Consider the following 26,590-nt stretch of genomic DNA (forward strand, 5'->3'; position numbering starts at 1 on the left):
GACAGCTTAGTCTTTTCCCTCGAGTACATACTGGCTTCGCTGTGGTTCTGGCATCATTTTATCCATTCTTCCAGGCAGATTTGCTCCAGGCTGTTAAAATTAGTAAGATGACACCTAAACAACCTGAACCTGTCAAACAGTGCCACCTATTCTCAATTGCCAAGGCCATTACAGGACATTTTATGCTTTTGAGCGTTCATCTGGCCTTGTATCTGGAACCTTTGTTTTGGTAAAAAAACAGCTTTGTCGAAAGACTCACTTTTTTGCAGACTGAAACACGTAATTTTGCACAATTTTCCTGTATTTTGCATCAGCCATTCTTCCTTCGATTTTAACAGCATATACTTGGCCAATGCTAAATTTGTAGTATACACGTCACTTTAAAGCTAAACATGGTTCTCTGTTAGTCTCATCTGACTACAAAATCTTTTCCACATTCCCCCTATGAGCAACAGTGCCGTGTGTCAAGCCTTTTGGCAAACTCCAGAAGTGCTGCGACATGGTTCTTTTTGAACACTGTCCTCTTTTGTGTCACACTCCTGTATGGGCCAGTGTTGTCCAGGGCTCTTGGTATGTTGTCGGGTGCACCTTCAGCTCCAGAACTCTGTAGCCCCTTCAAAGTGTTTGTTTGCCTCTCTGTAGCTTCCATCACAAGTCTCCTGCTTGCTTGTACAGAACATTTTGTGGAAGAACCATGTCTAGACAGTGCTTGCCTGGTTTGATATAGCTTCCACCTCTTGAATCAACAATGCCCACTGGGACAACCAAACACTGGCATTATTTTCAATTGTTATGTACTCTTTTGACAATTTATGCATTTGTTTTACATATGCTCTTTAGTCATTATTTTCACCTGTATAATTTAATTCAAAGATTGAATAATGCTCCCATAACTGTGGGAGTTTTTGATCAAGAATTTGCACAAGCGATTTTAATGATTCACAGGTAGAGACCAATTATAAAGCAATCTTGTCCTCATTAGAGCAATTGTATTTCATCTGTGTAACCGAAGAGCTTCTACAACCCAGGTACTGAATATTTATATAAATAGCATATTTCAGTTTTTATCTGTAATAATATTGTCTAGTGCCATGGTAAAATTATTTTAAATAACTTGAGTTTCAGTGCTTAGATTTGTTACTCTGTGTGCTTGTGCAAAACTGGCTCTAAGTTCTTCTGGGTGGTTGTTAAGGTGTTACTAGGTGGTTGCTTACTGGCATAAGTTAAAACAGCCCATTATTGAATCTCTTTGGTCCCTGTTTTTTCAAAGCAAGTCTATTAGATACTAAAATTGACCAAGATGTTGACTTTATATATTGGCTGATAACAACACAACATTATCTGAAATAAATGGCTGATAGTAAAATGATACACTATTTTGTCTAGTAAAGTAAATTCAAAAATAAAAGAGTAAAAATTAAATCAATATTTTTTTTCTAAATGCTAGAAGTGAATTTAGCCATCAAAACTGCAAACAATTTGCAGTATAAAAATATACACTACCAGTCAAAAGTTTTTGAACAGTAATATTTTTAATGTTTTTTAAAGAAAAAACACAAAGCCTGCATTTATTTGATCCAAAATACAACAAAAGCAGTGGTATTGTGAAATATTTTTACTATTTAAAATAACTTTTCTATTTGAATATATTTTAAAATGTAATTTATTCCTGTGATTTCAAAGTTTAATTTTTAGCATCATTACTCCAGTCACATGATCCTTCAGAGATCATTCTAATATTCTGAATTGCTGCTCAAAAAAATAAATAAAAAACATTTATTATTATTATTATTTTTGTCAGGTTTTTTTAATGAAAAGAAACATATACACTGTTTTAAATATTGATAATAATAATAATTAAAAATGTTTCTTTAACAGCATATTAGAATGATTTCTGAAGGATCATGTGACACTGAAGACTGGAATAATGATGCTGAAAATTTTAGCTTTGATCACAGGAATAAATTACAATTTAAAATATATTCAAATAGAAAGGAGTTATTTTAAATAGTAAAAAAAAATTCACAATATTACTGCTTTTGCTGTATTTTGGATCAAATACATGCAGGCCTAACTCTTAAAAATAAAGGTGCTTAAAAGGTTCTTCACAGCGATGCCATAGAAGAACTTTTTTTGGTTCCACAAAGAACCATTCAGTCAAAGGTTCTTTAAAGAACCATCTTTCGTACCTTTTTATAATCTGAAGAACCTTCTTTCGCCACAAAGAACCTTTTGTGAAACAGGTTCTTCAGATGTTACAGGTTCTTTATGGAACCATTTAGACAAAAAGGTTCTTCTATGGCATCGTGAAGCACCTCTATTTTTAAGAGTGTTGGTGAGCAGAAGAGAATTCTTTAAAAAACATAAAAAATCTTACTGTTAAAAAACTTTTGACTGGTAGTGTAATATTTGAGATTTGACAAATATCAACAATATAATGATACATCCATAGAAACTACGGATATATAATGATACATATCCAATTTCTTTATCAGCTGTTCTTGTTCACTTAAGACATAACTGACTGCATTTACCAGAATGATTGTCGAGATCGGTATTTTGTCAATTTTATGTGTATATGCGTCTGTTCAAAGGCAAGGAGTGAATGATATACAAAAGAGGGTTCAGTTCGGTGTCAGTACGCGCACAGTCAAATGCACCTATCTGCCTGTGCGCGCTTCATGTGTGCGTGGCTGTGAACATAGAAAACAGCGTGCGAGTAATGAATCAAGTTCCATTTCGCCTTCTTTCGCTGGAATGGTTTAAAATCGATTGCGTGTGTAAACACGTACAATTGATAAACGTTCACTCTATTATGGTTAAATTTTGCAATTTTTCCGCAGATCACATACGTGCCGAACCGTGAGGCTTGGTCTGTATGGATCACGGATCAACTATGATCCGTTCAACCACTAACCACAAGTGTGTGTCGAACTTTATTACTTGAAGGGACACACTTATAGTGTTGTAAAAATGCAAGTGTTTACATAGCTTTATTTTTATTTTAAATACTTTGCATTTTAAAATCAACTTCTAAATCTGTTCAGTATCCGCTATAACTTAATTTTTGGTGCTTCTAATTAAGTGATAAAAAGCACACCGTAAAAAGTAATCACTGAATCTACTTAAGAAAAGCGAGTAAACATAACTGATTTTTACAAATTTGTTGAATTTACTTAATTACACTGTGTTATGTGAACTTTCAGGTGGATGCAATAGTTAAACTAAACAACTTTAGTAAACAGTACTTAAGAGCATCTAGTTTGTTGGATTAAAGGTCTGGTTTCATTGTCTGGTGCAAAGAACAATGAATACAGTTTTAGAGTGAATACAATTTGAAATGGTTACGTTTTTTTTTTTTTACAGATAGGGTTCAAATAACAGTAAGATTTCAGCTTTTTGGCTTGCCCACAAGCTGTTGAAAAAAAAGAAAAAACTTCTAAGGAAAAAGGGAAGGGGAATGTATAACAAAAGAACAGAGTTGGAAAGAAGAGAAAAAAATACTTAAAGGGTTAGTTCACTCAAAAATGAAAATTCTGTCATTAATTACTCACCCTCATGTCGTTCCAAACCTATAAGACCTTTGTTCATTTTCGGAACACAAATTAAGTTATTTCTGATGAAATCCAAGAGCTTTCTGCATAGACGGTAACACAACTACCACGTTAAAGACCCAGAAAGAAAGTAAGTACATTGTTCACGAGAGTACCACGAACCAATAAAATGTGCAACACTTTGTTTTTCTAAAAAATATATAATATCTAATTAGTCTATTATATTAATATTTAACTTACATTGGAAGGGTTTCCGTGACCTTTTTAAGACCTGGGACAGTCTTGCACACTTACTTCCTGTCGAGCGCACGTGCTCTCCAGTGGCCAAGACCGCAAGTGTGGGTATTTGGACAAGGGGCATCTCAATGGATGTGCAGCGCACCTGTATCTGATTTACCGCAAACTCTAGTGTGAAGACGCATGACGCACCGCCTTTTTTTTTACAGAAACACTGAATGACCAACAATATCTTAAGCACCACCACCAGTCCTAAGTTCAGTTAAAATGACTAATATATGCATGACTAATTTATGCATATATAAAATGTACTAGCCAATGGCGATTCTATTGCCAAGGTGTGCGTATATTAAACTATTTTTTTAAAGATTAACCTTGAGTATTAAATGATAGCAAAGGTAATCTAAATGTAAAATTTCATTTTTTTTTTTTTATTTCAAAAATTCTCATTTTTACGAAACGATATTGATTCTTAAATCCCAAGAATTGATTAGTCTAGCCTGTTTTCAGTAAATGGACGTAACATTGAAGGGCACCTCCCATCCAATATATCGCAATACGCATTGCGCTTTGGTACTTTTAATATGAAACAAAGTCTAAGATTAGCGCATGTGCACATGAACTGATCATTCTCATCCACATTAATACCAATTTCAGCACAAAATAAACATGACTAAACATTAGAAGGGAAATTAAAAGAAAGAGTACAACTTTACAATCTATATCCTCTCATGTAATCGCTCAATCAGTGTTTCAGCCAAACAAGACGACAATAACGGCTTGTAAACAATGTCACGTAACGTCACATTTACCTCAGAAAAACATTTTCGGTGACCATAAACTTGTTAGTCAGCTAGAAAAATAAACTGTAGAGAGGGACATTTTGCTAAATATATGCACCATATAATATATTCATTATAATTTTACTGTTCTTCAATGTTTAATTTTTTTTTTTATGACCGCCACCATTTAAATGTTTATATAAAAAACCGAATTGAAGTAGAAATATTATTATGTAATTGTAACTTTCATTATAAAAACGTCATTAAGTGTAATTTAAGCAGTTGTATAGCCTTAAAAAATCAGTCAGTTTTAACCTTCAATATAATAGTAATGTAGTACCAACTGACTCTCATGTATCTTTTACAGCATTAGTTAAGAGAATTTTCTTCCTTGAGAAAATTTGGCATTTGACCTGATATATATCCAAAATAATCGATATTGAATCTAATGGAATCGGGAATCGAATCACAAGCTTGTGAATGAGAATTGAATCGAATCGTGAAATTTGTGTAAAAACCCAGCCCTAATACAAACATTACAGATAAATGAAAAATCTGTAATATCAGCCAAAAACAGATTTGATACAAATATAATGTGAATGTCTATGTATATTTTGCACAACCCCCCCACCCCGCTCCCAATTTTATTATCTGCTAAGCAGATAATCACCAATCACTTAGAATAGTACTTGTACACCTCACCTCAGCAAGCTGCATGACTGGCATCATAATTTGTTTTTGGAGGGAGCAAAGAGTCAAAATCACATGTTCATGAAAACAAGGCAACATATACAATCAAAATCACAAACTCGGCCGTCCTCCATGTCTCCGCTGATAGCAGGCAGTGTGTGAGTGAGTGGTGAGCAAATTATTATTATTATTTTTTTTTACTGCCAAGAGCGAGTGGCTGGCACTGAACCTGACCACGAGAAAATGAGGCGTGAATGTCAATCACTTATCTCAGTGTTCCAACACCATACTCTTCACCCACAGGACCCTGGACTGCTGCAGCTGTCACGGCAATGCTTTGGAAACCAGAGCTCTCAGATGGTTAGACAGACAGGCACTAACGGACAGGTGTGAAAAGACAAAGGTGCACCAGCAGGTAACTCGGTACTACAGAAAAGCCAGTCAATAAGAGAACAGGAAGAAAGCAAGAGAGGAATACTTAAGGCTGAGAGGAGAGAAATAATGACTACTAACATGCTATTGAGTGGGGGCTTGAGGAAAGAGATGTAATCATGGAAAAAGCATATGAATGTCCGACTGCATTTGTGTGTGCATGTGTGTGTGTGTGTAAAAGGCTCTTCGCTACACCCACATGCACACCTACTGTTCAATCAGACCTGACTAATTACATGCAGCCTTGAACCAACACAATTTACAAGTAAGGGTCATGCTTAGAATATTTACTTCTTTCCGAGAAGACAGAGAAAGGAGAGAGAATGCGAGTCAAAGGAAATGAGAGTAAATATGGACTGGGATGAATGACATTAGCATGCACACAGTTTTCCATTTGGCTGCTACTTCTTTTTTCAGAAGATAGGACTAGGTAGTCAGGATGCAGGAAGGATGGCTAGACGGACAGAGAGGGTGTGATTTAAGGGAAATGGAGAAAGGGAGAGTGAACCCAAAAGAGTGATAAGTGATAGGAGGTAGCCTGCTGGGTCTCTGATGGAGGAGAGAGGGATGGAGGGTGGCTTTAATAAAGAGCTGAGTGAAGAAGAGAGAGGAGGTGTGAGAGGGAAGGATATGGTGTGATTTAGCAAGGAACAGAAAAGACGTTTGGCTTGATTGCTGTTGGCTCTCTTCTCGCTCTCCCTCTTTCATAAATACAAGAGAGGGGTGGCACAGTGGCTCGGTGGTTAGCACTGTTGTCTCACAGCAAGAAGGTCCCCAGTTCGAGCCCTGGCAAGCCCCCTTGCTCGAATATATATACATACTGCTAGTACCACTGCTAGTAATGTGAAAGGCTTTTTGATGCATTTGCTCTTAATCGCTACACAATCACAATTTATGAACACATGCTATTATGGGCATAGAAGGTCTTTTGAAGGCCAGTTTTCAGTGCACCAACAGTAGCAGACAAACAGCAACAGACACGTTCTGTCGGTGTGTTGTAAACTGGCCTTAAAGGAGAAGCTACACTTCAGCCCTGCTAAAATGTATGAAATGTTTCATACAGATCACAGAAATGCATGATATTTGCTGATCTGAGATCAAACAAATGTGTGTCAAGGAACTGGACAGGCGTCTGCACAGGATGAGCTATAATGACAGAACAGCACAATCATTGCTGACGTACACAGAGGTGCTCACAGTTCACGTCCATTCTCTCTCGTGTTTATCTTAAGAGGGTGAAAGAGAGATGACAAATAATGAAGACCGCAATTACCTCCCCTATAATCTTTCATCAACCCTCTTTTCTTGTTCTCATCTTTCACATCCTATTTTCCTGAACAGATACAAAGAGCACATATGCTCAGCTGTCTGTCTGCTATGGCTTTGACAAAATGCCACCTGCTAATCTGATTTGTCAGGTGCATATTCTGATCATTAAACCGTAAAGGTCAAATATTTTCACTATCCTCAAAGAAAGGAAGAAACGTCAGTGAAAGATAAAGAGAACATTGTTGGATCTCATGCATAAGCTCAGCTGGAGTTAATCTAAGGCCTGTAAGGTTCAATCTATCATAAAAATCTTAAGAAACTCATGATTTGTGAACCCAGCAGAGCGGTAATGATGTCAATACGATGGGTTTGATTTCCTGAGAACACACAAACTGATAACATGCATACATTGAGATCACTTGGGATAAAAAGGCATCTGGCTAATGTGATGCAGCCTTTGCAAACAAGTAGTTGGACCTGATAGGAAACCCACAAAGATGCTGTACTAATTTCACATACAAAGTATATATTATAACATATTTTTTACAATATAAAAAAAACATGTAGGGATGCACTAATCACATAGCAAGTTAATAACAGACATATAATGAAAATTATTTAAGTGCTATAATCGGGTCCCCAGTGCATCTACCAATCCAGAAAACGTGAAAAAGAATAACCCAGTAAATTTTGGTAAGCCTTTCTCTGCAAGCTTGTGAAAAAACGAGCTGCTCAGATTTCACTCCCCTGTGACACAGAAAGCGGATCTTATAATATTACCGCCCCTTAATCTACATGTTTCCACCCACAGCGCCGCCATTGTGCTTTCGAAATCGAAAACGGTGTACCAGTTCTAACGCCATTCCGAAAGTTAGAGCAAAGCATGCTAACAGTTCTGTCTTTGGCTGCACTGACGAGCACAGAACACTATTTAGAGTCCCAGCCTCGGAGTAGACAAGAGAGCAGTGGATTTATTGATTTATTTACTGTATATTACTCTGCTGCCACACAGATAAAATATAAACATGCACCTTCACAGACATAACCAACTGTTTTTGTAACTTGTGTGTTTTTAACATAAACGTTTGTGTATTTGACAGTTTAAGCACAGTAAGACATTAAAGAGAGTTTAGTACTCACATGCCGAGTGACAGCCGCTTTCTGTGTGTGTGCGCTTCGGATGTGTGCGCTCAAAAAACTGTATGTCAGAAGTTTAAACTACTATGGTTTAAAACGCATGATTTCAGAACGATAGATATGATAATCAGAGCCAAACAGATGATTTTTGACAGAGTATCTGAGGAACGAGCTGTAAAGGCACAGCCCTATTCTGGAAAAGGGGACAGGGATCAGCAGCTCATTTGAATATAAAGAGACATGCAGGAAAACAGTGCGTTTCTGCTTCCACTCAAAATAGGCATTTTTAAAATGATATAAGAAAAATGATCTGTGGTGTATTTTGAACTGAAACTTCATAGACACATTCTGGGGACAACTGAGATTTATATTACATCTTGTAAAAAGGGGCATAATAGGTGCCCTTTAATGTAAATCTGAGTTTGTGTCAGCTTTAGCATTGCGTTAGGTAGCTCCGCTCACTGAGAAATCTCATTGGTCCAAAATCTTGCTCATATAGCTTTATAATAAAGGCTGTGACGGTCGAGCAGTGTTTTTTTCATTCGGTGTGTGGAGACAAATTATTTGTAGCTGAGTGAAATTCTTCGAAGGCCTGTTCAATTCTAGTCCCTTGTGAGGCTTGATTTCTTTTAAATCTTTTATTAAACATTCATCGCATCTGTCTGTTTAAGTACATACTCCTTTCCATAGGCTGTAGGGTTCAGAGTCGGTTTCATCAGCTCGTTTCTGAGCTCCAGGGAGCTTGGAGCCCCCCTGTGGCTTCCTCCTGGAGGAAAGCCGATATCTGGGACAGAGTAGCCGGAACGCTGGGCTTTTACAGCACTTGGTGGAATTAGGAAGCACACAGGCGACTGTATTTGCTCCGTGTCTATGGATATGTGGCCTAATTCTGTTAGATGTCTGGTCTGTTGCTTTCAACAAGCACAGAGACCCTCCCCTCTCTCTGAAAACATATTCATGTAGTTCCCTCTACTCCTCCGGTCTGGTCTTGAATCATCGCTCTCTCAGTGTGCTCCAAAACATTTCAGAGGAAACTAGCGCACAGCTTCCTCTCCTGCTAACAGTGCCAAACCAATTTATTATATTTTTTATTTCTGTTTCACATCCTACCACCCACCAAAGAGCGGCCCGCTTACGCCAACCCTAACACGTACAGAGCGTCGCCTCTCTCACCGGGCCGGTTCAGATTGCCATGGTGCTTTAATTGACAGTCTCCGTGGAGACGAACAGGAGAAGTGGCAACAGTAACCTGGAAACACAAAAGAGCCTATCGGGGCTGTCTGACTTCAGACGGGAGACAGACATCATCAAAAACTGAGAGTGAGAGATAAAGAGAGCGAGGGAGAATTGTTATTATTTTTGAATAAAAACCAGCCGCTTGTTCTTTTTTTCCAAAGCAGTGCACACTGCGCTTAGTGCAGCCCTGTATGTTAAAGAACTGCACTCACACACTCGCTGCCACACGCATGTCACAACAGAGCTCTGAGCGCGGGAAAGAAAAGAGAGATAAAGAGGAACATGATTAGAAACTAATTGGTGTGAAAGAGATTTGTGATAGAAAGCAGACGGGGGGGAAGAGGAAGCAGAGGATGGTCTCTCTTTGAAGGCGACATTCTCTGAGAAGCTCTTTGATGTTGCCCCTCTGTCTGCATCTCCTGCTGCACCTGAGCCAGGATGAGTGCTAGAAAACAGTATTTTCCTTGCCACTTAAGGCTGCACAATTAATCGAAAAATAACTGCAGCAATTAACTAATCGGAAATAGTGTTCATTAAAACATTTTTAGAACAACTCTTAAATATTCTATTTGCAACACCACTTATACTATATACACACAAACATAATTAATATTACATAGAACAATAAAATCTAATCTTTTATTATAACTCAATAAAAGTAACAAAGTAAGATATACACTACTGCTCATATACTACTGCTCTCTCTCTCTCTCTCTCTCTCTCTATATATATACACATATATACATGTATATACAGTGCGTGCGTACAGTTATTATGCATGTTGATATTCTGATCATATTTTTTTCCAAGCACATTTTACCAATTCCAAACCACATCAATATTAATAAACACACTGATGCGCAAAACTCAAGGTGTAAAAGCGCAATTTTTTAAAAAACGCCTCGGGCTCGTTTTTTTGGTTTGACGGGCAGCCTTAAAAACTGGCCGACCAATGAGATTGGCGCTTTTGTTCACGTGCCTGGAGCTGCTGAAGTTACAGTAAAACACGACTTGGTGGCGCGCTCAAGCACAAAACAGTCTTGCCGAGCACACATTGATACCTAACGACAAAGAGGAAGTAAGTAGACCAAGAAGATGCATCGAGGCAAGATGAATGTAGAGCTGCTGGTCTCATTGGTGTCTGAACACAAAGGGCTTTATGACAAACGCGACAGCGACTACAAAAATCTCGATAAGAGGGAGTTGTTATGGAGAGGAATTGCAGATCAAATAGGATTCGATGTGTACCGGGGTATTTCTGTTTTTCATTAAGCGCCATCTAATGTCAGGGAGTGAATTTGCACGTTCACTCGGCTCAACGTCTGCGAAAATCGTTTGGATATGAACACAAAAGACGCGTCGAAAAACGTCGGCGATAAGCGCGTGCGATAATCGTCCCGGTGTGTACAAGGCTTTAGACTAAAAAATTATCAAATCCCCATGAGAAATAATCAAAACTAATGCAATACAGAAACTGCAAAGTTAAGACATGACTATTGGACAGCAAAATGCTCAGTGTGTCAGCAGGGTGAGAGAAAAACAGGTGAGAAGAAAAGACACGTTAACTGCAAAAGAATTAATAATTAACATGAAGAATCAGATAAAACCACCAGGAACCATTTAGTCTCCAGCGCCACCATTTTCCAGAACTGCAACCTACCTGGAGTCTCCAGAATTACAAGGTGTCAGGTTCTCAGAGACTTTGCTTGGGTAAAAAAACCCTACAAAATGGCCTTAATTTAATAAGAATAACATGCTGAAGTGTTGTGAAATACATGAAGATTAATTTTTTATAGGCTTTATGGACAGATAAGTTGAGAGTGACTCTTGAAGCACCAGCACCACATCCTCTTGTACCACTGTTTGAAGAATTTTTCTTCCATAATCTGGCAGTACGTTTTGGGAGATCATTTTTAGTCCATCTCCTATCCTTAAAAGTCTGTCTTGCAGAGATTGACTAAAAATGAGCTCCTAAAACTTGCTGCCAGAATCTGGAAGATAAATTCAAACAGTGGTACAAGAGGATGTGGTGCTGGTCTTTCTTTTTTTTTTTTGCTCATTTTATCTGTAAAAGAAAACCTGCCTAATATTTCTGCACACCTGCATATAAGGAGTTTTTCACTTCCAGCCTTCATGGACAATTATATATCACTTGTAAATGATTAAATACAAAATTAATAGTAGTTATTAAGATTGAAAAACATTATTTAAAATTTTAATAATATTTAACAAAATTACTGTTTTTACTGTATCTTTTAACAAATAAGTGCAGCTTTGGTGAGCATAATGGACAATTTTAACGATGTCCTTGCTACCTTTCTGGGCCTTGAACGTATCAGTTGTGTTGCGGTCTATGCAGGGTCAGAAAGCTCTCGGATTTCATCAAAAAAATCTTAATGTGTTCCAAAAATGAACGAAGGTCTTGCGGAGTTGGAACGACATGAGGGTGAGTAATTAATGACAGAATTTTCATTTTTGGATGAACTATCACTTTAAAAGTGAAAAAAAAAAACACCCATGTACTGTACAGTGTAAAGAGCTTGGTTTATAACGGGAGTTTGCACTGAGCTGCAAAACACAGTTGTGTGAAACTGTCTAAACCTGCAATCAGTAACAGCTTCAGTGATTATAAGGTGTTCAGTGGCAGACTCCAGTATTGTCATGTTACTCACTTTGTGTAATTTAGTCTAGAACCTAATAGCAGCTGTGTTTTTCATGCTGCTAAGAGAGCCAATATAAACTCAACCACTCAGGCACTAAACAGTGAGTTCATGAATACACACACGCTAACTAGACTGAAGGGCAAATGAGATCGGAATAACGTATGCTATAAAATGAGTGAGATGGGAAAAATGACAGGACTGCTAGGTGTGTGCATTTTATGATTTCTGCACACGTTGCACTGAAGAGAAAGGCCAGACTCAGAGTCTAGGAGTTAGTGTGATGGCGTTTACGACAAAAGGGCCGCAATAACAAAACACTGCAAGGAAAACGGCACACTTATGCTATTACATGTGGCAGGTAGCAGTTAGCCGTCTGATTGGCTGCCTGATCAAAAACACTGACTATTGCAGAAAGAGGAGCTTCCCTGCTTCAAGTAAAAAAGTCTGTACTTCTTTGGCTCAGGTCTATCCCGTGCTAATTTTAATGATAACACCGATTAGCACGCGCTGTGGAGCTGCAGGGCAAGAGGGGCTGCTCTGAGGCTCGGCATCTGTGGACGAGAGAGAGCAATCACACTGGTTGACTGGACAGGGTGCAGTATTAGCTGAAGAGACACCTGAGGCCTCCTGAAAGAGCCACGTTTATACACACTCAGACCAGCTGGGAGGCTGCCAGAGCCTGCTCAACACATATACACTAACTCACTCATTTACACGCTCTCCACCTCATGTATCTCTCTCTTTTTCTGTCTGAATCAGCACACACTCCTCCACCTGTGGCTCAGCCACTCATCCTGGAGCGCAAGCGGAAAGACGGAGAGAGAGAAAGAGAAAGAGATAGAGAGAGAGATTGGTCTGAAACTATAAGAGCCTGCATACTCTGGCGTGAAGGAGTCAGTCCTTGTAGGAGGACACTGCTGGTGTTTGATTGATGATGAAAGGATGAGAAAAGAGAGATAGAGAGAGTGGCCACAAATAGGGGAGGAAGTACCCACATGACACTTTAGAAATGAGGCTGGGAAATATAGCTTAAAAAATCCCTCAATATCTTAATATATTTTCAGTTTTTTTGACAATAGCCAAAGTCTTGAAATGCAAATTGTGATTTTTCATTTCCCATTATTACCACAAAATAGCCATTGTCCAAAACTGATTCAAAATGTACAGAAACTTACAAATATGCAAGATTTTCAACTAAAAAGAAGAAAAATGGCAAATAATAATATTTTAAAATACAGCAACAAAGTTTGGGATTGGGGTTAGATTTGGGATAAGATTTTTTTTTTTAGCATTTTTGAAAAGTCTTTCATAATTACCAAAATCATTTTATAATCACCTTTGTTTTTATCAATCAATCAATTAATAAATTAAATAAAAACAATTAAAACAAATAGTAAAAACAGTAATGTTGTGAACTATTATTGCAATTTAAAAAAAATGTTTTCTATTTGAATATATTTTAAAATGTAATGTATTCCTATGATAAAGCTGAATTTTCAGTATCATTACTCCAGTCTGCAGTCTTCAGAAATCATTGTTATGCTGAACAACATTATTATTAGTAGTAGTAGTATTAATCTTGCTATATTGTTATTAAATTAAACAGTTGTGCTGCCTAATTATTTAGTTTTTTATTATGTTTAAAATTATTTTTTTAGGTCTATAATTGGCCTCGTAGTAATGCTGAAATAATTGGGTTGGTATGGCCTTTCCTAACGCTGATGTGTAATCTGCTATTGGAAAAAAACAAACAAACAAATGATCTGACGGACAGCAAGAAAGTCGGAAAGAGTAATATGCACATAAACAAGAACTCATCTCTGCAAAAGTTATGATTTCCACTCTAGAACGAACCAGATTTTTTAATTAAAACTTTAAAGCTAAGTTTACAATTAAAGAGAGGGATCTCAAACAAAGCAAAATAAAGAAATACAATGCAAACTGTTGATGCACTGGGTAGCTGAATGAATCCAAGCAGAGAAGAAACCTTCTTCAGTTCAGACTGATAGACTCATGCTCAGAGATGAATAACATTACAATGGAAAGACTGTTCAATAGAGAGAATAAGACAAAAATAAAGGATATAATCAGAGAGGCAAGTGACTTAAGCAGAGGCCTGAAACTCTGTCTCTGACTTGAATTCATCCAAATGTATAAATAAGTCAGACACTGACTGCCTGGACAGTGTGTAGTGCCCCCTGTTGAGCAAAGACAGCAGTGACATGGTGTCAGTAAACCCTTATAGAAGAGTTGAAACAGAAGCACTTTGGTTCTGAATGACTGTGTCATGAGACATCTAATGACATCTAAATTAACCTAAAAAGGTTTATTAGAGACCTGCTCTAGAGACTTAAACACTGAGATTTGTTTTAAATGAAAGTGAAGGACAGCAGTCCTTCAAGAGAGTTAAACAAGAAAAAAAGAGAGAAACTGAATGAAACAAAACCAAGGAGAATCACATGAGCTTCAGTGGCCGTCCTTTAAAAAACCTTGACTTATTCAACTCTACTGAGGATTATTATATATATAGCTTACCCTCAAAGCACTTTCACACGACTCACGTCAACGTTCCTCAACGGACTGAATTCTATGGAGCAAAGCGTCAATCTACAGCACTCAAGTGCTGTTTACAGTTAAAACAATTCCAACTTTGACCTACTGACCTTTCGAGGCACAGGCCTTACTTACTGATCGTGAGATTTGCTGGTTTCATGTTGGGGGTATTATTGACATTTTAAAGCCAACAGTCAATATATATTGGCTGATCTTAGATGTCAATCTGTTAGTGTCACTTTAAAATGTTCACATTAAAAGTCTCCAGAATAGTGGGAATTACTTGTACTTTTTTATAAAAAACAAAACATAAAATTAAAAATTACAATATATATATATATATATATATAATAAAATATATAAAAAATGTCTCAATGTAGATTTTGGCTAGCTTAATAGGTACGTTTACCCTATATAATATAATATATACCCCTCTCCCTTGCACTGTACTTCATGCCCCACTCTTAATTACCACCACACACTATAACCCAACACTACATTCACTACTGACTTCTCATCAAGCCACACTCCACATTATCATTTGTGTGTATTAAGTGCATGAAGAGCACACTGCAGGCTGCTCTTCTGCTGTATTGACTCAGCATGAGACCTTCATACGGAAAAAAAAAAACTCATCCCAGTGAACACTGGGAGCCCGCTTCGTGCGTGCACATCCTCACACACATTCCTTGAACAGCAGGAGGCAAGTTCGAGTGGCAACATATATTATACAAACTCATTCCATGTGTGTGTCTCATGAGTGCATAGAACCTGTTTGTAATCCAATCACATCTCTAATATCATCATGCATTGCGTCGTATCATTATGATGTTGATGCACGCTCAGATAGCTGTGTATAAAAGCCTGTGTAAACATTATAGGAAGTGTGCAGATGCAGATCAGCCTGATTCAGAACTGAGAATCACTACAAAGCAACATGCTCAAAATCATCAAAGTCACAGCATTGAATTTTTATTGCGTGTGTGTGGTTGTGGTATTATATCAGCGATGGGCTGTTCACATGGTAACAGATTGACAACAGGACACACTTGTGTCTCTCTTCTGTTGGTTTAAAACGAGCTCCTAGGAACGTGTGCAGGGACTTGTTTTATCCATCTTCAAAGGCGATTTTTCTAAAGCTCACTCTCATGAAAACTTTCAGTGAGTGACTGATAAACATCTCACCTGTGTTGACCTCCAGCAGTCTCTTCTTCTTCATCTGCCGCTCCTGCTTCTCTCGTTCCGCCTTCTCTTTGGCTATCCTCGCTTTCCTCTGCTTCTCCTCCGCCTCTCTTCTCCTTGCGTTCTCCTTCACTGCTTGCTAGAGAGAAAAAAGACAGAGATAGAGCAGACGTTTGAGGAAACAACTCTGAAGCAAATAGATGTTCAGTGTTCGGTGGTAACACTTTTCAGTGCTTTAAGTTCTTTAGTGTTGTGTTACACATTTAAATATTTAAATGTGTAACATTTAATCAAAATTTAAATGTGTAAAATTTAACAACCTGACAGAAGCCTGACTTCAAAAATGGAAAAAGTAAAAAAAAAAAGTGAATAAAAACTTGTATATAAATTACAAGTGAACATACACTACCGTACTTGCTATACTATACATACTTTTATTTGGCACAGATTCATTAAATTGAACAAAATCGACACTAAAGACATGTATAATGTTACACAATATTTCTATTTCAAATAAATGCTGTTCTTTAGAACTTTCTATTCATCCCAAAAAAAAAAAACATTTTTTTTTAAAGAAATACAGAAATAATGCATCACAGTTTTCACAGAAAAATATTAAGTTGCAAAACTGTTTTCAACATTGATTATAATAAGAAATTTTTCTTGAGCACCAAATCAGCATATCAGAATGATTTCTGAAGTATCATGTGACACTGGAGTCTGGAGTAATGACTGCGGAAAATTCAGCTTTTGCATCACCAATCATCAATAAAAAAAAGAAAAGAAAACCATAACGACTCTGAACCTTTTAAAAGCAGCATATAGTGCAGATTATTAAATATTGTCTGAAAAAAATTTATATATGTAAACTATGCTGACAAAATATTTGATATAAATATATATATATTTTTTTTTACAATTGCTGGCATCTTATATTCCTGTTACAGCTTTTATTTGTTTGTTTGTTTGTTTGTATTGATGCTTTGGCAATATTGTGCAAGTCATACCAACAAACTCTGAAAATTGAATCAGAGAGTTAAGTGAAACAAGTCTTTTCAAAATGTAAAACTGTTGAGAAAAAGCATTTTTCATATTTCTGAATTTTAGCTCAGGAGTCAGCTGTAGCTGACCTACAAGACATTCTGGTGATGTGAATAAAACTGAGTGGCACCAAACTAAAGCCTCAGCAAACGGTCTATAAATACACATTTGAATGATTTTGAGAACCAAGTTGAATCTCTACAAATGTCCATTTGCGAAACTATTCAACCCCAAAAGTCAGTATTTGGCGGAGCATCCTTTACCCTTTATAACCTCCAATAAATGCTTCTGGCAAGTGTTCAGAGGACCCAGACACCTCTCTATTGGACTCTTAGCCCACTGCTCATGTGAAAAGCTTCCAGCTCACTGACATTTTGTGCTTTCTGTGCTGCCACAGCTTGTTTCAAATCCCATCAAAGATTTTCAACGGGATTTAAATCCAGAGGCTGAGATGGCCACTCAAGGACATTCCAGGACATTCCAGGACCCATCCCTGAACCAAGCGCTGGTAGACTTGGATGCATGCTACGGATCATTGTCTTGCTGGAAAGTCCAATGATAACCAAGCTTCAATTTACACACCGAAGGCATCACACTCTTCGCCAAAATGGCTTGATACTTCAAAGAGTCCATGGTGCCAGTCACATGGACAAGACTGCCATTTCCTGCAGCAACAAAACACCTGACTGACCCATCCCAAATTACTTGACGATTAAGCTACATGTAGCTGAAATCATATTAAACCATACTGAAGTTATTAACAGGAAACGTGTCATTCAGTTGTCATTTTAACAAATACCCCACCTTTCATGAGAGCTTTTTATTTGTTATTTGTTACTCTATTGAAATAAAGTGTCATTATACAGCTCCTGAAGGCTTACTTGTGCTTTAACACTATTTTGTAATCTTACATATTAGCAAGTGATCCCCCCCCAAAAAAAAAAAATATATAAAATTTATATATAAAATATTTTGAAAAACTGTCTATATTAAACTAATGCACATAATCAATATGAATGCAACAGCTGATACATTAACATTTGTAAACACTTATAATCTAATGAATAACTTTGATCGCATTCAAAATTATAATTAGTTACATATATTTGATTGCACAACAGTACATAAAATGCAGTGTTGCATATTCAATAACATCATAAAAGTTTCCAAAAGTAGAAACATTATGAAAGCAAAGCAAGTTCTACAAGCAGGCGACTTACACAACCCAGCAAAATTTTAGTCATTGACAGTTGCAATATCAATTATTTTCTCTCTTGGGTTCAAAATGTTCACAGAAATTTGCTGTATATAAATAAGTTTAATTAATGAAATAGTGGCACCATATAGTACCTAATTAATTAACAAATCAACATTACCTTGGAGGAGTAAATGTGTTGAAAAGAGAAAATTTTGATTTTAAAAATACCAAGCAATAGTGAAAATACAGACACACAGGAAGGAAGGAAGGAGGACAAGCTGGAAGAAATAGTGTTAAGTGGAGTAAATTGTTGCAGAAAGAGACCTCAAAATTAACCAAGGCATTTTATTCCCAGGTTTTGACAATGTTCTGAACACTTCAGACATCTCTGAGAAAATCTGGGGTCAAGAACAGATCAAAATTACCCCTCTTTGCTTGCTTTCCTTTCTTTTTCGGACCATTAGTGGCTGAAGAGGGTTGTTAGAAATCTGTAACTCCTCTTTTGGTTTGATGAGGGCTACTTTTCTAGGTGTAAGAACACTCGGGCAATCAGAGCAAGCTATCAGAAAGAAAGATCATTAGAGCAGTCACCTTGTCCTAACACTTCATATGCCTCTTTCTTCGGCTCTCTTTCTCTCTGCAGCCTTAAAAGCATTTTCCAGATAATGGATGTATTTCTAAGTGCGGAAAAGAGCCAGTGGCACACCTTACACAAAGGTAAGGTGTAAGAAGCAAAAGACGAAAAGGTTTAATGAGAAAAGGCAGAAAGAAAAAGTGGTAGAAAAAGAGGGTGGAGAGTGAGTTCAACACAAATGGAGATATAAAGAAGGCTGAGGAATAACCTAAATTCATAATTCAATAATTTGAATAAGGGTAGGATTACTCCAATCTGGATTCTAAAGATTCTACATTCTTAAATGTATTTACAGAAGTAATGCACATATCCTGGGCTTAAAATGTGGTTTTATCAGACACATTCAAATAGATAAATACCAAGCAGCATTTTGCTTATAGAGAGAGAGAGAGAGAGAGAGAGAGAGAGAGAGAGAGAGAGAGAGACGTGCAGTGGTGTTCGGAAATGAGAAGTCCTCACATTTAAGTTTTTATTTATTTATTTATTGTTTTAATTAAAATGTAAATTTATGTCCCAGTCACATTTTCTTGGTTAAATAAACATTACTTGCACTACCAGAATAAAAATCCACCTTGTATTTTTACATCAACAACGTAATTAATAGGCTATTCTATTTATTAAAACCAAATATAAATATCATCAGTTTAGTGTTTTTAAGCATTTTACATTTATTCTAAAATAATAACTCAAGGCAATAACAATTTAAACAATATATTTTATTTAAACAATTATATATTTTATTTATGAACTGATGTTCAGCTGTTCTTTTAAATAATAAACTTATTTTTGGATCATCAGTCATCAGAGCTCGGTAAACACTGGTCACAGATGCAGAGATGACTGCTCACTAAAAAACCCACAGATCACCAATGCCATTATATTGTTCATTCAGACTGATTCATGAACACTGAACGCACATGAACACAAGAGGTGTGATTTATGGCATGAACCAATCATAGCCGATCATAACCAGTCATATCCAATCATATCGCGATGGAGGCATTGTCTCTTCTCACGTGACTTTCCCCCATTCATTCTCAATTACCCCCCACCAAGCCCATCACACGCTTCAGCGTGTCTGTTAAAACTCAACGGGCTCAGTGGAGGCAAGAGAGATGCCGACTCCCACTGTCACTTTACCTTCTTGTGTCGCTTTGGGACAGTTTTAATTTAGAAAAACGACTGATTTATACATTTTTGGTATTATATTTGAGAGAAAACTCTCTCCAAACCTGCTCTAAGAGGGGATTGACCAAAAAACAAACAAACAAAAAAAACTGTTAGTGGACGGTTAAAGTAGACTTCGCTGTCTATTTTCTGCACAGCTCACAGATCTCCAACAGATCCATAGTTGCAGCAGTGGTCCCTTAAATGAGCAGGAAATATGGCTATTGACAACAGGTCGGGACAGAGTATAAGTCACATGATAACGAGGCTTATTCCCTATTGCGTGCGGCGGATTACAGCCACAGTCTGCGATCACAGTAAATCCTGAGGATAGCGAGATGGAAGGTGGGCTAAATCAGCTTTCCTCTCCACAGCCGTGTGACTGTGCGCACACAGAGAGCGCTTTAAACACTTTCATTAGAATTAGGGGAGAATGAAAAGCAGCGGTGCGTGACCTCATGCTCGGTAGCACGGACATCAATATCAACACTAATACAAGAGGGGGATTCATAATGACCCTGCCCTACCTTCAACCCTTTTAGACTTCTAATTCACTGTTTGTTACTTGTTAGTTTTAACTGATGTTGGCTGAATGCAAATGCAACTGCAACATTTTGCTAGAAGGTACTGACTTTCTTGTGCTACTCAAGTATCCAATTTGATATAGCGAAAGTCTTCAATGACAAAGCAAACTAGCCAATTAAATAATCACATTCAAGCTTGTTTCTGAGCCAACAAGTCGCCAAATTAGGCTTTCTACACAGGAAGTGATGTAGGTGATTCCTGACCTGGGTTGAGAAGCACTATACAGAAGGAGATCTTGCCTAACGTGCTCCGTTTGTGACCTGTAGCCTCATCTGAACCGCATGTGACAGCTAAGTCAATGCAACCTCTCGCGCAGCGGCCACCGGGTAAAGCATCAATAGCAGTTTAGAGTAAGAGATTGTCAACAGGCACAACGATTAAGTCAACAGCACCTCTGTGTACAACAGCTCTGGCGTGAGTCAGTGTTCAGGAGCAGATGGGGCTACCCTGAATGCTGAGTGAACTAGTTATTAGATGTTCAATAACAGCTCTGTGGAAAATGTGCAGAAGGCTGAGGATGTTCCATTATGCCTATTCAGCAGCATAATAGAAAATAATAACATAAGAGCTGGTCTAATCCCTGGCTGAACACCATGATAGAAGACTTGCCGACAAGAACGGGCTCTTCGAGTAACGTCACAACAGAAGAAATGTATGTTTCCACATTAAATAGCATTATTATGTGCTTCTACACACTTCATTATCATAGCTATGGAAAAGGTCAGTTTGCTAAAGTAAGAAAGCATTAAAAACATGGACAGTTCATGATTATTTTTATTCACATACTCTATGGTTGAATTGTAACCCACACAGGTCACAAAACCTGCTTTTAATTAATAGAGATGATAGTTTCAATTGTCTGAGAGGCCTTAAAGGATGCACTATATTGTGCTGATATTGATTCTTTTGGATACAGTACAGTGTGCCGCTAGAGATACAAGTAAATCTCACAATGCTGAATAAATACTGGGAAGGTGAAACTTCGGTTTGAATCAATAGCAATCACTGCTAACGTACGCACACCACTGATTAATTCAGTCGAATGTGAATCAAAGCCACTGCCCCAGTCCAGTCACTCCCGGTAATGTTGATCTCACACAGTGTATAAAGCTGCCGCTGGCTGTGAGAGCATCAGAGATACAGGGGCACGACCTGTAAGCGTGTCTGATGCCACGATGTGCCTCCACAGAAACAGATTTCCCCGCCACACTGCTGAACGACTGTTCTGATTAATGCCACTTAAAGGGACAGTTCATGCAAAAATGGCTGTCATCATTTACATACACTCATGTTGTTCTGTAACTGTGTGAGTGACTTTCATCAGTGGAAAACAAAGTGAAAAAGCATCTAGAAGTATCATAAAAGTGCTATATATTGCAAGTTTTCTGAAGCCATTTGATGGATTTTAATTTAAAATTCCTTCATAATTTACTCACCCTCATGTTGTTTCAAACTAATAAGACTTTAGTTCATCTTCAAAATATGTGTAATGTGCCCTATGTACTGTATGTGTGTATATCATTGTTTAGATGCAAATGAAAGGCCAAATTAAATCTATTTATCATTTAATCAAATGCAATCATATCTCTTTACAAGACTTGGATTAAACCATTTGATTCATATGGATTTTTTACAACACTTTATGACTTTCTGGATCGTCTTTAATTTTGGTTACCTAGAATTTCAACAGAAACTTTTCAGACGTTGTTAAAAATATCTCAACTTGTGTTTCGAAGATGAGCCAAAGTCTTATGGGTTTGGAACGACATGAGGATGAGTAAAAATGACAGAATTTTAATTTTTAGGTGAACTATCCCTTTAAGGGTGGAACAGTAACTGCTCTAGCACTAGGGAGTTTATGAGAGAAATAGCATTGTAGATGAATGAATTAATGATTCTCCTCAGTGAGATTATTTTTAATGAATTTGATGATCCAGTTCACAAAATACAATAACTGGTCTGATTTGTTCACAACTCACATATGGTTCTTAAGTTCCAATTCACTGATTCTATAATCTACAGTGGTCACCAGCTCACTGGAGGGCAAGATTATTATTGAATAATGACAAAAATTTTGGTTTGCATCTCACATAAAGCTATTATATGAACTACTTTTATATTCTTAAGTTACCATTACATTCCACTAAATTCTCATTTTATGCTCCATGGAAGAAATGACAGTATTCATACAGGTTTGGAAGAGCATGAGGGTGAGTAAATGATGAGAACTGTCACTACTGAGTTGGACTTTTAAAGAGTTAACAGCAGGGCGCCAACTTGTACATTCTTATGAATGCACACACACACACACACACGTGCGCGCAAAATCAAGGTGATGAGAGTTTAGGGAGAGAGAGAAAGAGAGCATGAGAGGATAGGGGTTAGCCACACACACATAGTCTTGTGTTATGCTGTTAGCCATAGTCAGCATCCGTGTATGTGTGTGTAAATGACTGATGAGGGGTTAAGGGGAGAATCCCACACACAGCTGAGGTGAGGAAACTCCTCAGAATACACTATCCATCTCTCTGCCCCCCACACACCATTACAAAGAGTTACTGATGAACTTTAATTGCTGGGCCGTGCTCTCTCTGGACATACTGTACAACACCAGCCATCAACCTCACTGTGACATACCCCTTTACAAGAATGAATCCCACACACATTTTACAAAGCCAATTTGCAATGCAATGACAGTGAATCACATTACTTTGGGTGTTAAAATATTATTTTTTCTCAATCTCAGCAAACTTCTGCACTTGTATCTCTTTGAGTCTATTTAAATCAGCGTTCACTGTGAGAGACGACGCCATGTGAGCTGAACAAAGTGTGTCGAAAAGAGTCTAAAATGCGGTTACAAGTGATTGATGCCTGGCAAACTCTAAACTCAAAGCTGGGGCTCTCATAAGACATGCCTTAATATAGATCACAACAGCTGCCTGTCTACCTCATATAACCCTGCTAATCTGATGAAGCCACTCTCTCTACAAATCTGTTTGGCTCCTGCCAAGCCCGATGTGTCTGATTAGACTCCGCCCACTATCCCAGTCAATAGGGGATTAAACTCCTCGCTTCTCATATGCATAAATGGCCTGTAACTGTGTTAAGGTGGAAAGCGAGGGAAAAGAGATAAACACAGGTTGTAGAAATTAGGATGGAACTCTGCGGTCTCCCTCGCCCTGAAATCGTCTGTTTTCTCATTACAGAGCCAGTCTCCATTTTCTAGTCATCGTTTGAACTTAATTACTGCAGTCGTGCCAAGACTGAGGCCCTCGCTATTTCCCCCTCGCTCAAATCAAATTCAGTTTGACAGGAGACAATTCAGGGAGATACAGACCCGCTATGGAGGGTAACAGTGGCCGAAGCTAATTTCACTACCGTAATTACTTTGGCATCGGACAAAACTGTGCCATTTTGTTTACGTTAAAGAGCAACTCTGAGGCAAATTGAGGGGAAAAAAATTCTAAGCAAAATGCAAGACTCATCAAAGTCAGTAATCAAGCTTTCTGGGCAAATATCAGTCAGAAACGTGAACTGATTTTAGCGATTCCTTTGTAACCTGACGAGACACGACTAACTACACAGAAACGACTCTGGAATGTAAGGTGGGTTAAAGCCTGTGAGGGTCAAACTATTACAGTACCACAGTCAAAGTGCTCTGCAATTTCTAGAATTAGTGTAAATCAATCTTATTTAGTTATTGGACATATAGGGGGTATAGACAAGTCTCCAAGGGAGGTGCTCTACAGTTAGCACAGTTTAACATCGAGCAAAGACAGGAAGCAGTCGATAGACACTGTCAATCCCACCCCATTGTCAAGCACTCTGCCTCCTTGTCTTTTTTTTAACACCGATTGCCAAAGCAGAGGGGATTCCCTCAGTTTGAAGGTGAGTCTTAGACTGGGTGCTGGCCATTTGGTATTAACTTTTATTCAGTGAAAAAAAAAATTAAGATGATAAATGAAATGGCAAATTCCATTACAGTGTTAAATAACTAATTACATTGGAAAAACCTAGTAAACAGTCCACATCAGGATTTTTCACATCTGGCCCTGGAGTCCTACAGTTCTGAGAATTTAGCTTCCACCTTGATCAAACTCACCTGCATGTAATTTTCTAGCCTTGAATCGGCATTTGCCTACTTCCTTACTGTATAGTAAGATAAAAACAAGTACCTGGACGAGCCACTATTTCCAGGGAGATTCTGAAGTGGGCATCTGACAGACACTACACTATTCCATAAGACCAGAGACAGGAGAGGAGTTGTGAATGGCATTCAAAAAGTCTAAAAGACTCAAAAGACAGCCATTTTTTAACTGATTTGAGTCACTCCACTTAAATCTTTCCCTGCCAAACACAGAATTTTCAGTTATTTTTGAGACAACGCTCATCAATCATCAACAATAAACAGCATATAAATGAAAACAGCCTAATGTTACAGAGTGAAATGTGAATCCAGGAAGCGGTAAAGCTCTGTGAAGCTTTGGGGATGATGATGAAACTGATCTACTGCATCTTTGCTCTGATCATCGTACTGAATATGATCCAAATGTAGTATTTGATAAAAATGTAATTTTCTCAGTTTTTTTGGCTCAAAATGTTGCTTTTTTGATACTGTAGATCATGGGATTCTTTTTGACCGTTTGCAGGAGGGGTGGATGATTAGGCAGCTTGCTTTAAAGTGGTTCTCTTCCTATCAACATGGAAGATCTTTTGCAGGTGGAGTTAGGAAGCTCTATTTCATCTCAGCATATTTCCTCAGGGGTTCCTCAAGGTTCATGTCTTGGTCCTGTTTTGTTCTCCTCATATATGCTTCCTTGGGGTTTAATCTGTCAAAAATGTTATGTTGCTTATCATTGTTATGCTGATGACTTCCAGCAATCCAATTTTGAATGAATTAATCAAAAGTAGGTCATTACACTTAAATCAAATCACGATATGGACTAGTATCTCTAAATATTAAGCCGCAAAAATGTCGATTTAAATATGAATCCTGCATGTTCTGCCTGTCTCTGTTTATGAATGGCGCAGACACGTGGTTTCATTTACTACACACACACACTGAAGCACGCCTGACACTCGTGGTGATTTCTGCGTCTGCCGTCTCACTAAATGGGGACGTAAACACATGAACAACATCTCCAGAACTGCTCTGAGAGTCACTTCATGAGCATTTTAGCGTTTGATTTGAGTAAACCTAGCGTCATATCTCATACACAGAACTGTAAAGGTATTCTCGGCAACCTGTCAAAATAAAAGTCCGGTTTGATTTGAAGACATTGTGCCTATAACTATTTTTCAGTAGAATGTACATAGCCTACTACTACTACTAAAATGAAACAAACATTATTTTTAAGGAATAATCACACAAAACAGTTCTTCCATGTTTTAATTTTAATAGTAAATCCCCTTTGTTTGCTTAATTTTCAATAATTAAAAGACAAATGATAAATTAAATTAATGTTTTATGCCTTCATTTGATAAACAGAAAAAATTAAATATACAACACAGAATTTCTGAGGGGAAAAAAATTCATAAGGCTACTTTAAAAAAAAAAAAAAATGATGCCTTACAATGCAATCCAAATGGGGTAGCTTGTCACTGAGATTAACTATATTAAATCCTGTATTTACTGCAATAATAACTCTTATACAGTAGCAGACTATATAAGCATTTTAATTAACTTACAGCAAATATCATAAATAGCAATTATCAGTCTGGAGTTGTCGCTTTATGGGTAGGGCCAAGGAGAGATGAGTGAATGCCCATTTTCCATCCTGCTCTCTCTCTTTTTCCGCCTGCAGGTCATCCCTTGTTCCCCCACTCTCCCTTGTCTGTCTGCCATTAGCCACGGTCAATTGGATTCCTGTAAGCACCGCCGAACTGCTGCTGGTCTATTTCAAATGGGTGGATGAGCAGAGAGGGGCAACCCTCATACACACACGCACACTAGAAGACTCTGAAACACATAGTTAGTTGTAAAATGACTAGCACCCAGTGCACTAGGGGCTCAGGGCAAGGGAGGGCATGTCCAACATTAGCATCTTTTTTAACGTTAGTGATGAGGATCACACAGAATGAACCATATGCAGCAGAATGTTCACCTTGACACTTTCACCCGGTCGGTCTGTTATGAGGAAGGCTGCGACAACACTTCAATGTTTTGATGTGTTTGCGTGCCTGCATGCAACTGTGGCTATTTGCTGATAAGACAGAGCTGCCAGCTAAAG

The 26,590-nt window shown here is 37.8% G+C and overlaps 1 protein-coding gene across 1 annotated transcript in view; it reads right to left on the reverse strand.

Moving 5' to 3' along the window:
- LOC107741707 (protein diaphanous homolog 3-like) overlaps positions 1–26,590 on the reverse strand; it is a gene marked incomplete at its 5' end in the record, with an annotated part of 277,834 nt that overhangs the window by 66,313 nt on the left and 184,931 nt on the right. Inside the window, one exon of the mRNA XM_016554479.1 lies at positions 15,739–15,874. Within this exon, the coding sequence (XP_016409965.1) occupies positions 15,739–15,874 (136 nt within the window). The remainder of the gene's footprint in view (positions 1–15,738; positions 15,875–26,590) is intronic.

Source organism: Sinocyclocheilus rhinocerous, unplaced genomic scaffold, assembly GCF_001515625.1.
Source record: "Sinocyclocheilus rhinocerous isolate Xijiao unplaced genomic scaffold, SAMN03320098_v1.1 scaffold796, whole genome shotgun sequence".
Taxonomy (NCBI): Eukaryota; Metazoa; Chordata; class Actinopteri; order Cypriniformes; family Cyprinidae; genus Sinocyclocheilus; species Sinocyclocheilus rhinocerous.